Below are 11008 nucleotides of genomic sequence, written 5' to 3'. Positions count from 1 at the left end.
TTTAATGTAACTTTCTCCCTACTTAGGTCAGTTCAAGTATAATTTATGAAATTTTATAGGCCTATTATTTATTTGAAAGAATTAAAAGCACATTTTCATATATATCTTGTATTGTTCAACTGGTCAACATATTTGCGTTATCCTCCGTTTCCGTTTTTATTTTGTAGAAACCATAGAAACACCAAAGACGCTTTAACAACTGTTTTGATATATTTATAGACAGAAAAGTAATCATTGTTATATAGCTCAACACGTTTAGTCTTTTTGTTTAAATCTAATTTTCTTGATTTTTTTGCAAGTACCATGCTTTACCATGCCTCAGAGAAAAAAAAAAAAAACTATTTTGTGAAGTAGCTATAGCATAATCAGATGCAGCTTTATTTTTAGTAACGGTAACACAGAATTTTCTCCATCATGCAATACATTTTAAAATTAATAGCACGTCATTTATCAGAAGCCATCCAGCATTTAATGTGATATTCTAAAATCAATCTATCTTACTGCAGTGTGCAACAAATATCTCACAGCAGTCGCCGAGCGACACAGAGTAACGTTATAACATCATTTTCAACACTCTCAAATGTATCTAATATGATAAACAGTGCTGTGTTACCTCATACTCATGACCGGAAAAGCGGAAGCAGTGACTGCGGCATAATAAATGTTCTGTGCCGTGTGTTGCGTTCGTCTCTCATTAACATTTGCTCCAGCGGCTTCATTCAGCTCTCACAACACTCAGTCCTGCTCTGCTTCATACTACAGTAATGTTAATAATCTCAACCATGAACATGATTTCTGTCCGATTCCCATCCCGATTCTTTTCCCCTGGCTGTAAGATGAAGACTACATTTCCCAAGATTTCACGCTCAAACTCGGCGTCATCAAGCTACACCTTTGTTTTGAATAGGCGAACTCTAGCGGCGAAAAATCTACATATTGTAGCTTTAATCAAATATTTATATTTTTAATTATTGATATTCAGACTTCAGAGAGTCTTTCTGCACTGGTTTGGTTCTGAAAAACCTAGGACTAGTTTGCAAAAATATGTATTATGATAAATCGTCAAAACATTTAATTGCAAAACTTTGTCAAACTCAACACGTCATTTATTTAAAAATATCAATGTTTGCAGTGAAGTCAAAACAACAACATAAAATATGACTCGGGCTCAGATTATCTTTTTCAGATTTAAGATGTCACAGTGTGTTCAAAAAAAAAAACATGAAAACATATGATTGTGTGTAAAAGATCACTAACTAAAATTACAGTATAAGAGGCTACATATTAATATGAATCATTCTAGCAATCTAGGTAATACAATAATAATAAAAGAAACCTAGAAGGTGATTTTAAAATCATTTTGTCAGGATTTTTTAGAGTGGTCTGGCAACTGAGGATATAATTGATATTCCTGATATGAAGGTGGAGCTGATGAGTCAGATTGATGAGAAACTGAAGGACCAAACTGACCAGGAGGTCCAATGTAATTAGGAGGAGCAAACTGAGCCGGCAGTCCAGGGCACCCAGGAACAGGAAACGGGTTCAGAGGAGGTTCGTAGTAGCTAGGGGCACCAAACTGACAAGGTGGAAACATAGAAGGTAGGCTGGGGTTCACATTGCCTCCTGGTGGGTGATTCCAGATTCCAAAATCACTTTTTGTATTACTTTTTGCACCCGATACAGACTGAAGAGGAAGAATCACTACCGGGAGTTTGATCTCCGGGTCTGAGGCATATGGCACATCCAGGTAGACCTAAACATAAAGCATACATATTAAAACAAAATAATTATTTATATCTGTAGAACACACAAAGATGCCAATCTAATGTATTTGTTCACTTCATTGTAGACGAGTGAGTATGTGTCTTTGCTTTTGATGCTGAAACTCACCCTGAGTCTGTACTCAACCTTGATGACCTTACAGTTTAGGATAGAGAGTGTCAGGTCGGGAGGAATGGACAGCACTTTGGTGACAGTGTTCTTTGATTTCGGCTCAATGGAATCACCTTCCTCTTTAAAAAGTTCATGTTTGTGAAGTTTTCTCTTTCCTTTTGCCATAAAACTGTGCTTTTCATACAGGCAGTATTTTGGTGTGATTGCACGGGATGAATTGTTCTGAACTTCAGCCAAAACTTTCAAGCCCTCTCCTGTAGTGAGACACAACATATTTTTCTATTATTACAATAGCTGAATCACATAATCTCAAAATACTGCATTTGTCGTCTTAATCTACTTGATTATACAAGAGTGCGAACAGAGAGTAAACAAGAAACTCCAAATTTATATACATTTCATCTCCTTACAGACACAGAAATGGTTGTGTCTACAACAATCAAACTTTAAGTTCATTGACAAATAGAAAACATGAACACTGCTGAGGTGTTATAATAAGAACTATAATTTTACCTAGGCAGTATCCCATTTTCTCAGTGTTTATGTCCATGGAGACATTCCCAGAGGTGAGGAGTTTCATTTTTTTCTCTATGCTTCCATACTGAGGTGCCTAAACAAGACAAAACATTTAAAATAAAGAGGATGATCGATCTCCAAAACATAGTAGAGGAATGTATGTTATAGATTAGAATGACAGTACTTGGGATTTTATCATAATCTCACCATTAGTTCAGGACTGGACACAACATGACTGGGGGCATAGTGAAACTCTGCTTTGGCTTTGCTAGAAACACGCATTGATCGGGTTAATTTAGTCTCCAAAGTGTAGGCAATTTTTCCAACTGCACTTTTGAAGGTTGGTGGGAAGTGACTAAAAGAAAATAATGCCATGTGTAAACACAGAGTAACTGTACAGCAGAAAGTAAAGTCTCATTAAAAGGTTGAAATTCTTGAAAAAAAGAAATACTGGCAAATGTAAAATGTTCTATTTTATTTAAGGTATCTATGTAACTTTTGGCCTTGTAGTGGTTAAAAAACAAAACATTTTGCGAAAGAACATTGTTTTGGTTGTGCTTTGGCTCAGTATGGATATGGTTATCCTACTGTTTATACAACATTCACTATTAGGCTTAAGAGATATAACCAGTTTTGATGTAAATGATCACAAGCTGACTAGCTGAAGACGTTACTGTGGCTATTAAAAGACACAGTACTTCCTTGAAGTTAAATTCCAGCACAGCATTACAACAACCCATAATGAAATTACCCTTCAAAATAGATAATGCTTTACAATGAACTCTGTTAGAGAACTACATATGGCAATTTATCTGTTCAACATAAAACATTACTGAGTTGAGTTATAAAAAAAATATAAAAACGCTGTCTCCTTTTACAACATTACATATCTCTGAGTTCTGGCCATCCCTGAAAAGCCAAGCTAATGTTGGTTCTTGTTTTATTACAAGCTCTGTCACATTCTCTTTTTTTGCAAGCAGACTATCCTCTTTTTTGCATTTTTTTTAAACAGGTGATTCCCCGGAGGTTTGAGATTTAGCTGCTTCATGTCAACCTTTCTCGCAAATTAAATACGCTTATATGGACAACAATATTCTGATATTAACCCCATTAAGACAATACTCTGATTAAACAGTAAACAGCGATTTCTTATTACCTTAATCTGGCTAAAGTCATACTTGAAGTGAACACAAATCAAATTTACGACATGTGGAGTCTTCCTATTTTAGTTGCATTATTGAAGTGCATTATAGTCATGTAACACCTTAATCACACTATTAACGTCATGTGGGAGTTTTTGCCGCATTTTGCGACAGGACACATAAACACACGGCAGTGGCCAACCGTTTGACGGCACACAAGAGAGCATAGCTTCAAGCAAGAAGGCACAAATCAAATTCCTTTCATCTCATCTCTCATCCAGTACCTTTTTACCGAGTTTGTAAACACCTTAATCAGAATATTGTCTTATTCAGAATTAGATTACTGCTGTCCATGTAAACGTAGTTAGTGTGACTAACCTATGCCACTCCCACATGGTATAAACGTTTAAAAAAATGTGAATACAACATGAACACAAATTACATTACTGAAAACAATATGAATACAAAGATTACATTACCAAAATAAAATTAAAAACGGGGTAAATGTTTTGTAACTTTGTTCTTCACATTCTTTTCTTTATATTATCTCTATGAGATGCAACAAACAAACTTACTCATGTGGCAACTGAAAGGTGAATGGGTAAACATGATGTCCTGGTGCCACAACCGAAGAATCTATCAAGTCAAAAATCTAATTTAAGTTCAGCATGTTTTTCAGTACTCAAAGCTCAATTTGTAATATTCATCTAAATGGCAAACAGACTTACATGGCTGTCCTGATGGATCTTTCAGCATATCACGGTCATTACCTACAAGATTAAGTAACACCAGCATGGTTAAATCCACCTGAGTTCTACAAACTGTAACACAAAAACTACAGCTGTTCCTCCTACCGTGTGTTTTGTCCTCCTGAACGAAAAACCTCTCCATGGAATAATACTTCTCTTTATCCGAATAAACAACAGTCGTTTTCCCGTAATGCTCGCTCCAGCACACCTGTGCTTTACCTTTAATTTTCACACTCAGCGACTTCATTTGCGTGTCCTTTACCACATCCAGAAGCACTTGTCCCGATATAAAGTCCCCGCTGGTGAAAGTATTGTTCGGATTGATGGGATTATAAATAACAGAAATGTTTTTCACTGTGAGGGACATCTTGTCTTTTTTGTGTCAATGTCAATATCCGTTTCTGATCTCATTGGAATATTCAGTTCCTGTGAGAAACTATTTCCTCATGTTGTGGGCGTGTCGTTGAGACAACACCCAAACGGATGAAAATGAAAATATTACATTCCTCAAATTGCAATTTATTTAACCCTTATTCGTCCCTTAATTGGACTAACGTTTTGGTCCTTTGGGATCAGATAGACCCCACACTTTTACAGAGCGACTGCATGTACATTTTTTTATTTACTTCTCAAATATGCATTTATGCTATGTTTTTGTGGATATTTTGTAATTGTCTACCTATTTACTGCACAATTACTTAACCACGCTATAAATTGGCTTATGAAAAATAGATTTTTAATGAAAACATCACACAACGATGAACTTAATTAAATCTAAATTGGATTTGGACACTGATATGTGTTAGGGATAGAATACTACCATACAGGTTTGATTATAGCAAATAGTTATATTTAAAGAAAGTGCACACACACACACACATATATACACAATAGAGGTCAATAGGGACTCATTTCATTTTCACTTCATTGACTTTCTTTAGAGTAAGTCAAACTCTTATTTCGAAATTGCAATTGGTCCAGAATGCAGCTGCGAGACTCCTCACTAATACAAAGAAAAGGGAGCATATAACTCCAGTTTTGGAAAAGCTGCATTGGCTTCCGGTTAAATATCGGATTCAGTACAAGGAGTTACTGTACGTTTTTAAAGCTGTCCATGAGTTGGCCCCAGAATATATTTCGGACCTGATACATATGAACTCTGGTAGATCTCAAAAATCATTTAATTGCTTACTGTTCTCAGTTCCGAAAACACGTCTGAAAACCAAAGGGGATCGTGCATTTTCGGTTGCTGGTCCAAGACTGTGGAATACCCTTCCACCTGACATCAGATCTGCACCCTCAGTTGATGTTTTTAAATCTCGCATGAAAACATACCTATTTTCTATGGCTTTTAACTGTTGACTTTTGGATGATGTTTATTGTTTTAAATGTTTTCTGTTATTGTATAGTTTTTGTTTCTTGTTTGTTGTGTTGCTGTACAGTCCTTTGGTCTACTTTGTAGTGGAAAGGGCTCTATAAATAAAGTAGACTTGAGACTTGAGACTTGATGCTTCAACTTCTCACAACTTTATGATATATTTTGTGAACATGCTTGTTATGCTTTTGTGCTCTAGTATTAGTCAAGTCAAGTCAAGTCAAATTTATTTATATAGCGCTTTTACAATTGGTAATTGTTTCAAAGCAGCTTTACATATTAGAAGCACAGAAAAAAGGGAAGTGGTTAAAAATAAACTGTGCAAACAAGCGTGGTAATATGTAACATATACAAGATGGTGCTACATTAAGCCAATGTCGGCTGACTTCCAGGGGTGGAAAAAACCCCCTAGGAGAAAAACCCAGCGTGCTAGCACTGGGAAAAAAGTCCTAGGAGGGAAAAAACCCCTTGGAAGATATATATAATATATGTAAATGTATATGGAGATCAAAATCTGAATTATACATTTTTATTATAGAGATTAAAAATAGATTATATATAATTATATGTAAGCGGATACGGGGATTAAAAATCTGAATTATAGATGCAGCCAGAATTGGATCTTTAGGTCCATTGTCTCCTGGGCTACGTTGTAGTCAGGTCCTGATCTGGATACGGCCTGGATCCAGCACCCGGCAAACCTCAGGATAAGCAGAGAGACAGATATTAGCGTAGATGCCATTCTTATTCTGATGTACAGGTATATCTAGTGTTATAGGAAATGTTCTCGGTTCCGGCCGACCTAATTATTGCAGCGTAACAATCCTTTAACGGATTTGAAAAATGTTAATGTATTGATAATGTGTTATGTGTATGCAAGAGCAAAGAGATGTGTTTTTAGTCTAGATTTAAACTGACAGAGTGTGTCTGCTTCCCGAACAATGCTAGGAAGATTGTTCCAGAGTTTAGGTGCTAAATAGGAAAAGGATCTGCCGCCTTCAGTTGATTTTGATATTCTGGGTATTATCAACTGACCTAAGTTCTGAGATTGCAATAAACATGAAGGACTATAATGCATTAAGAGCTCACTTAGGTACTGGGCAGCTAAACCATTTAGAGCTTTATAAGTAAGTAGCAAGATTTTAAAATCTATACGATGGTTTAATAGGGAGCCAATGTAATGTTGACAGAACTGGGCTAATATGGTCATACTTTCTGGTTCTAGTAAGAACTCTAGCTGCCGCATTTTGGACCAACTGTAGTTTGTTTAAAAGCCGAGCAGAACAACCACCCAGTAGAGCGTTACAATAATCTAGTCTTGAGGTCATGAATGCATGAACCAACTGTTCCGCATTTGTCATTGAGAGCATATGTCGTAATTTAGATATATTTTTTAGATGGAAGAAGGCGGTTTTACAGATACTAGAAACATGACTTTCAAATGAAAGATTGGTATCAAAGAGCACACCCAGGTTCCTAACTGAGGACGAAGGTTTAATGGAGCACCCGTCAAGTGTTAGAGAGTATTCAAGGTTTTTTCGTGAGGAAGTTTTTGGTCCAAAGATTAGGATATCAGTTTTTTCTGAATTTAATAATAAGAGATTTCTTGTCATCCAGTTTTTAATGTCAGCTATGCATTCTGTTAGTTTTGTGAATTTGTAGGTTTTGTCAGGGCGCGAGGAAATATAGAGCTGAGTATTGTCAGCGTAGCAGTGAAAACTAACACCATGCTTCCTAATTATCTCTCCTAAGGGTAGCATGTACAGAGTGAAAAGCAACGGTCCTAATACTGAGCCTTGTGGTACCCCATATTTAACCTGTGATCGATACGACATCTCTTCATTAACTACCACAGACTGATAACGGTCAGATAAGTATGATTTGAACCATGCCAAAGCAATTCCACTAATGCCAATATAGTTTTCAAGTCTTTTTAAAAGAATGTTATGATCGATAGTGTCAAAAGCAGCACTGAGATCTAATAACACTAATAGAGAAATACAGCCACGATCAGATGATAGGAGTAGATCGTTTGTAACTCTAACGAGAGCAGTCTCAGTACTATGGTATGGTCTAAATCCTGACTGGAAATCCTCACAGATTCCATTTCTTTCTAAAAAGGAGCACAGTTGTGTTGAAACTGCCTTTTCTAGTATCTTTGACAGAAAAGGTAGATTCGAGATTGGCCTGTAATTTACTAAATCTCTCGGATCTAGTTGAGGTTTTTTAATAAGAGGTTTGATAATAGCCTGCTTAAAGGTTTTTGGCACGTGTCCTAGTGTTAAAGATTAATTAATTATATCAAGAAGTGGACCTACGACCTCTGGAAGCATTTCTTTCAGTAGTTTAGTCGGCATTGGGTCTAACATACATGTCGTTGATTTTGATGATTTGATAAACTTAGATAATTCTTCCTCTCCTATAGCGGCGAATGATTCTAGTTTTACCTCAGGGACACTACAGTGCACTGTCTGAAGCGAAACTGTAGACGGTTGCATGTTTATAATTTTCTCTCTAATATTATCAATCTTGCAAGTAAAGAAGTTCATAAAGTCATTACTGCTGTGCTCTATGGAAACGTCAGCAGTTGAATCTCTGTTTCTAGTTAATTTAGCCACTGTGTCAAATAAATACCTAGGATTATGTTTGTTTTCTATTAAGAGATTTGAAAAATAAGTAGATCTAGCATTTCTTATGGCTGTTCTGTACTCAATCATTTTTTCTTTCCACGAAAGGCGAAAAACTTCTAGTTTTGTTTTCTTCCAACTACGTTCAGCTTTTCTAACAGCTCGTTTTAGAGCCTGAGTGTGCTCATCATACCACAGCGTTGGATTAGTTTCCTTAATCTTCTTTAGACGTAAAGGAGCGACTGCATTTAATGTGCTGGAAAAGAGAGAGCCAATAGTTTCTGTTGCAGCATCGAGTTCTTCTAAGTTGTCAGGTATACTAAGGCGATGAAACTGCTCGGGGAGATTATTTATAAAGCAATCTTTAGTGGTAGACGTGATTGTTCTACAATATTTATGGGTGGGTGGTGGTTTTGTAGCCTTGGCTAATTGTATTATACACGAGACTAAATAATGATCTGATATATCATCGCTCTGCTGTAGAATTTCAACAGCATCAATATCTATTCCATGCGACAGTATTAGATCTAGGGTATGATTACGACAATGAGTGGGTCCTGACACGTGTTGTCTAACTCCAATAGAGTTTAAAATATCTGCAAATGCCAATCCAAATGCGTCTTTATTATTATCTACATGGATATTAAAATCACCAACAACAAGGACTTTATCCGCAGCCAGCACTAACTCTGATAGAAACTCAGCAAATTCTTTGATAAAGTCAGTATGGTGCCCTGGTGGCCTGTATACAGTAGCCAGCACAAATGTCAACTTACATAATGTTACATAAAGCACCATCACTTCAAAGGAATTATATTTGAAATTCTTTTGAATGATTCTGAATATATTACTATAAATTACAGCAACACCTCCCCCTTTGCCTTTCTATCGAGGATTGTATCGATAATCATAACCTTGAGGACTAGATTCATTTAAAGTAATGTAATCGTCTGGTTTTAGCCAGGTTTCTGTCAAACACAGCAAGTCTAGTTTATTGTCTGTGATAATTTCATTTACAATAAGTGCTTTTGAAGAAATAGATCTAATATTCAGTAACCCAAGCTTTATCATTTTTTTATCTGATTTATCTGTGATTTTCATTTTTTGAACATCAATTAAATTTTTACCCTTAAAAGGTTTCGGAAGTTTTTTGTATTTACTAGTTCGAGGTACAGACACAGTCTCTATGTGATAATATCTAGGTGAAAGTGTTTCTATGTGCTGTGAATTATCTGAGTTCTGTGACGTGAGGCGGCTAGCAGACAGTCGGTTTAGCCAGTTTGTCTGCGTCCTGATCAGGGCCCTGGTTTGTCATAGTCCTTCATTTATGTATGGAAATTTTTCAGATTTATGCCAGTTTTGATGATTTTATTTGATTTTAATTTCTATAAAAATGTTCTCTGTTGCATTCACACACATGTGTGTATTTATGTGTGTGTGTATGAGATACAAGTTTGTTCCATTTTGTGTTTATGGTCAAGGACCAGACCTTTATTTAAATGTAGAAATATTCATATTTATGCCAGTTTTGTTGATTTTATTTGCCAATTTCTACAAAAATGCCCTCTGTTGCAGTCACATGTGAGTGAGTGAGTGTGTGTGTATGTGTGTGTGTGTGTGTGTTTAGGTTATGGGGGCCCTAAGCAAATCTTGCGTGATCGCGTTCCCAGGGGTTTATCAGCTAGCAATTGTCAATGCACATTTAAAGGGTTAGTTCACCCAAAAATGAAAATTCTGTCATTTATTACTTACCCTCATGCTGTTCCACGCCCGTAAGACATTTGTTCATCTTCGGAACACAAATTAAGATATTTTTGTTGAAATCCGATGGCTCCGTGAGGCCTGCATAGCCAGCAATGACATTTCCTCTCTCAAGATCCATTAATGTACTAAAAACAAATTTAAATCAGTTCATGTGAGTAACAAAGTGACAAGAATATTTTTGGAGCGCCAAAAAAACAAAATAACGACTTATTTAGTGATGGCCGATTTCAAAACACTGCTTCATGAAGCATCGGAGCACAAATTAATCAGTATGATTAATTAATGCTGTAAAATATACATGGATCAGTTGGTACTACATTAATATTGTAGGTTAAAATTAACTTATTTGTATACAAACTTAAATTACACATAAGGAAATTTTTACAATAATAAATTTATAATAGGCCTATTAACTTTAAAATTATTTCTACTCCAATTCTATTTTTTTTTTATTTAAACATTTAAATGGTGTCTTGATAGATTTATTATATATTAAAGAACATTAAAAAATATTCTTCTTTTCATTTACTAGACAAAAATGCAGCAAGAGTTTTAAAAACTACTTCTAGAAAGTAAAGAACAAAGAATGTGCATCAGGTTTGTTTTGCTTTTTGAGGTTTTATATTAATTTATGAAGCCACTGTAAACTTTATTGTTACATATTATATTGTTATATTACAATGCTATTATATTTTGTGCAGGGAATGAGCTTATTTTGTTGTAAATAAAAAAGTCTCGGCTAAATGTTGTGTTATGTTTCTGACAACTTGTAAAAATCAGGTCTTTAAGAAAATCCGAAATTCCGACTTGATTTGAACGCACCATGTGCTTCACACTAGTTGTTGATAACGTCCCGCTGACTGACTGCGCAAATGCTGTTGCGGTTGATGCTCCTGAAGCGCATATCATGTGCAGTGACGCATTATTGGCTCCACCCACAAT

The 11008-nt window shown here is 35.7% G+C and overlaps 1 protein-coding gene across 1 annotated transcript; it reads right to left on the bottom strand.

Annotated features, from left to right (window-relative positions):
• Nucleotides 1–160: 160 nt before the first annotated feature.
• On the bottom strand, nucleotides 161–4692 carry LOC137012807 (arrestin domain-containing protein 3-like). Its single transcript, XM_067376270.1, has 7 exons — nucleotides 4406–4692; nucleotides 4280–4321; nucleotides 4127–4187; nucleotides 2617–2764; nucleotides 2407–2503; nucleotides 1891–2147; nucleotides 161–1753 (listed from the first exon to the last, which is right to left on the bottom strand). Exons 1-7 carry the CDS (start codon nucleotides 4665–4667, stop codon nucleotides 1364–1366), a joined length of 1257 nt encoding a protein of 418 aa, XP_067232371.1. The 5' UTR covers nucleotides 4668–4692; the 3' UTR covers nucleotides 161–1363.
• Nucleotides 4693–11008: the final 6316 nt, after the last annotated feature.

The sequence above is a fragment of the Chanodichthys erythropterus genome, chromosome 22, assembly GCF_024489055.1.
Source record: "Chanodichthys erythropterus isolate Z2021 chromosome 22, ASM2448905v1, whole genome shotgun sequence".
Taxonomy (NCBI): Eukaryota; Metazoa; Chordata; class Actinopteri; order Cypriniformes; family Xenocyprididae; genus Chanodichthys; species Chanodichthys erythropterus.
The sequence above is the reverse complement of the archived record's forward strand: the minus strand, read 5'-3'. Positions and strand labels throughout refer to the sequence as shown.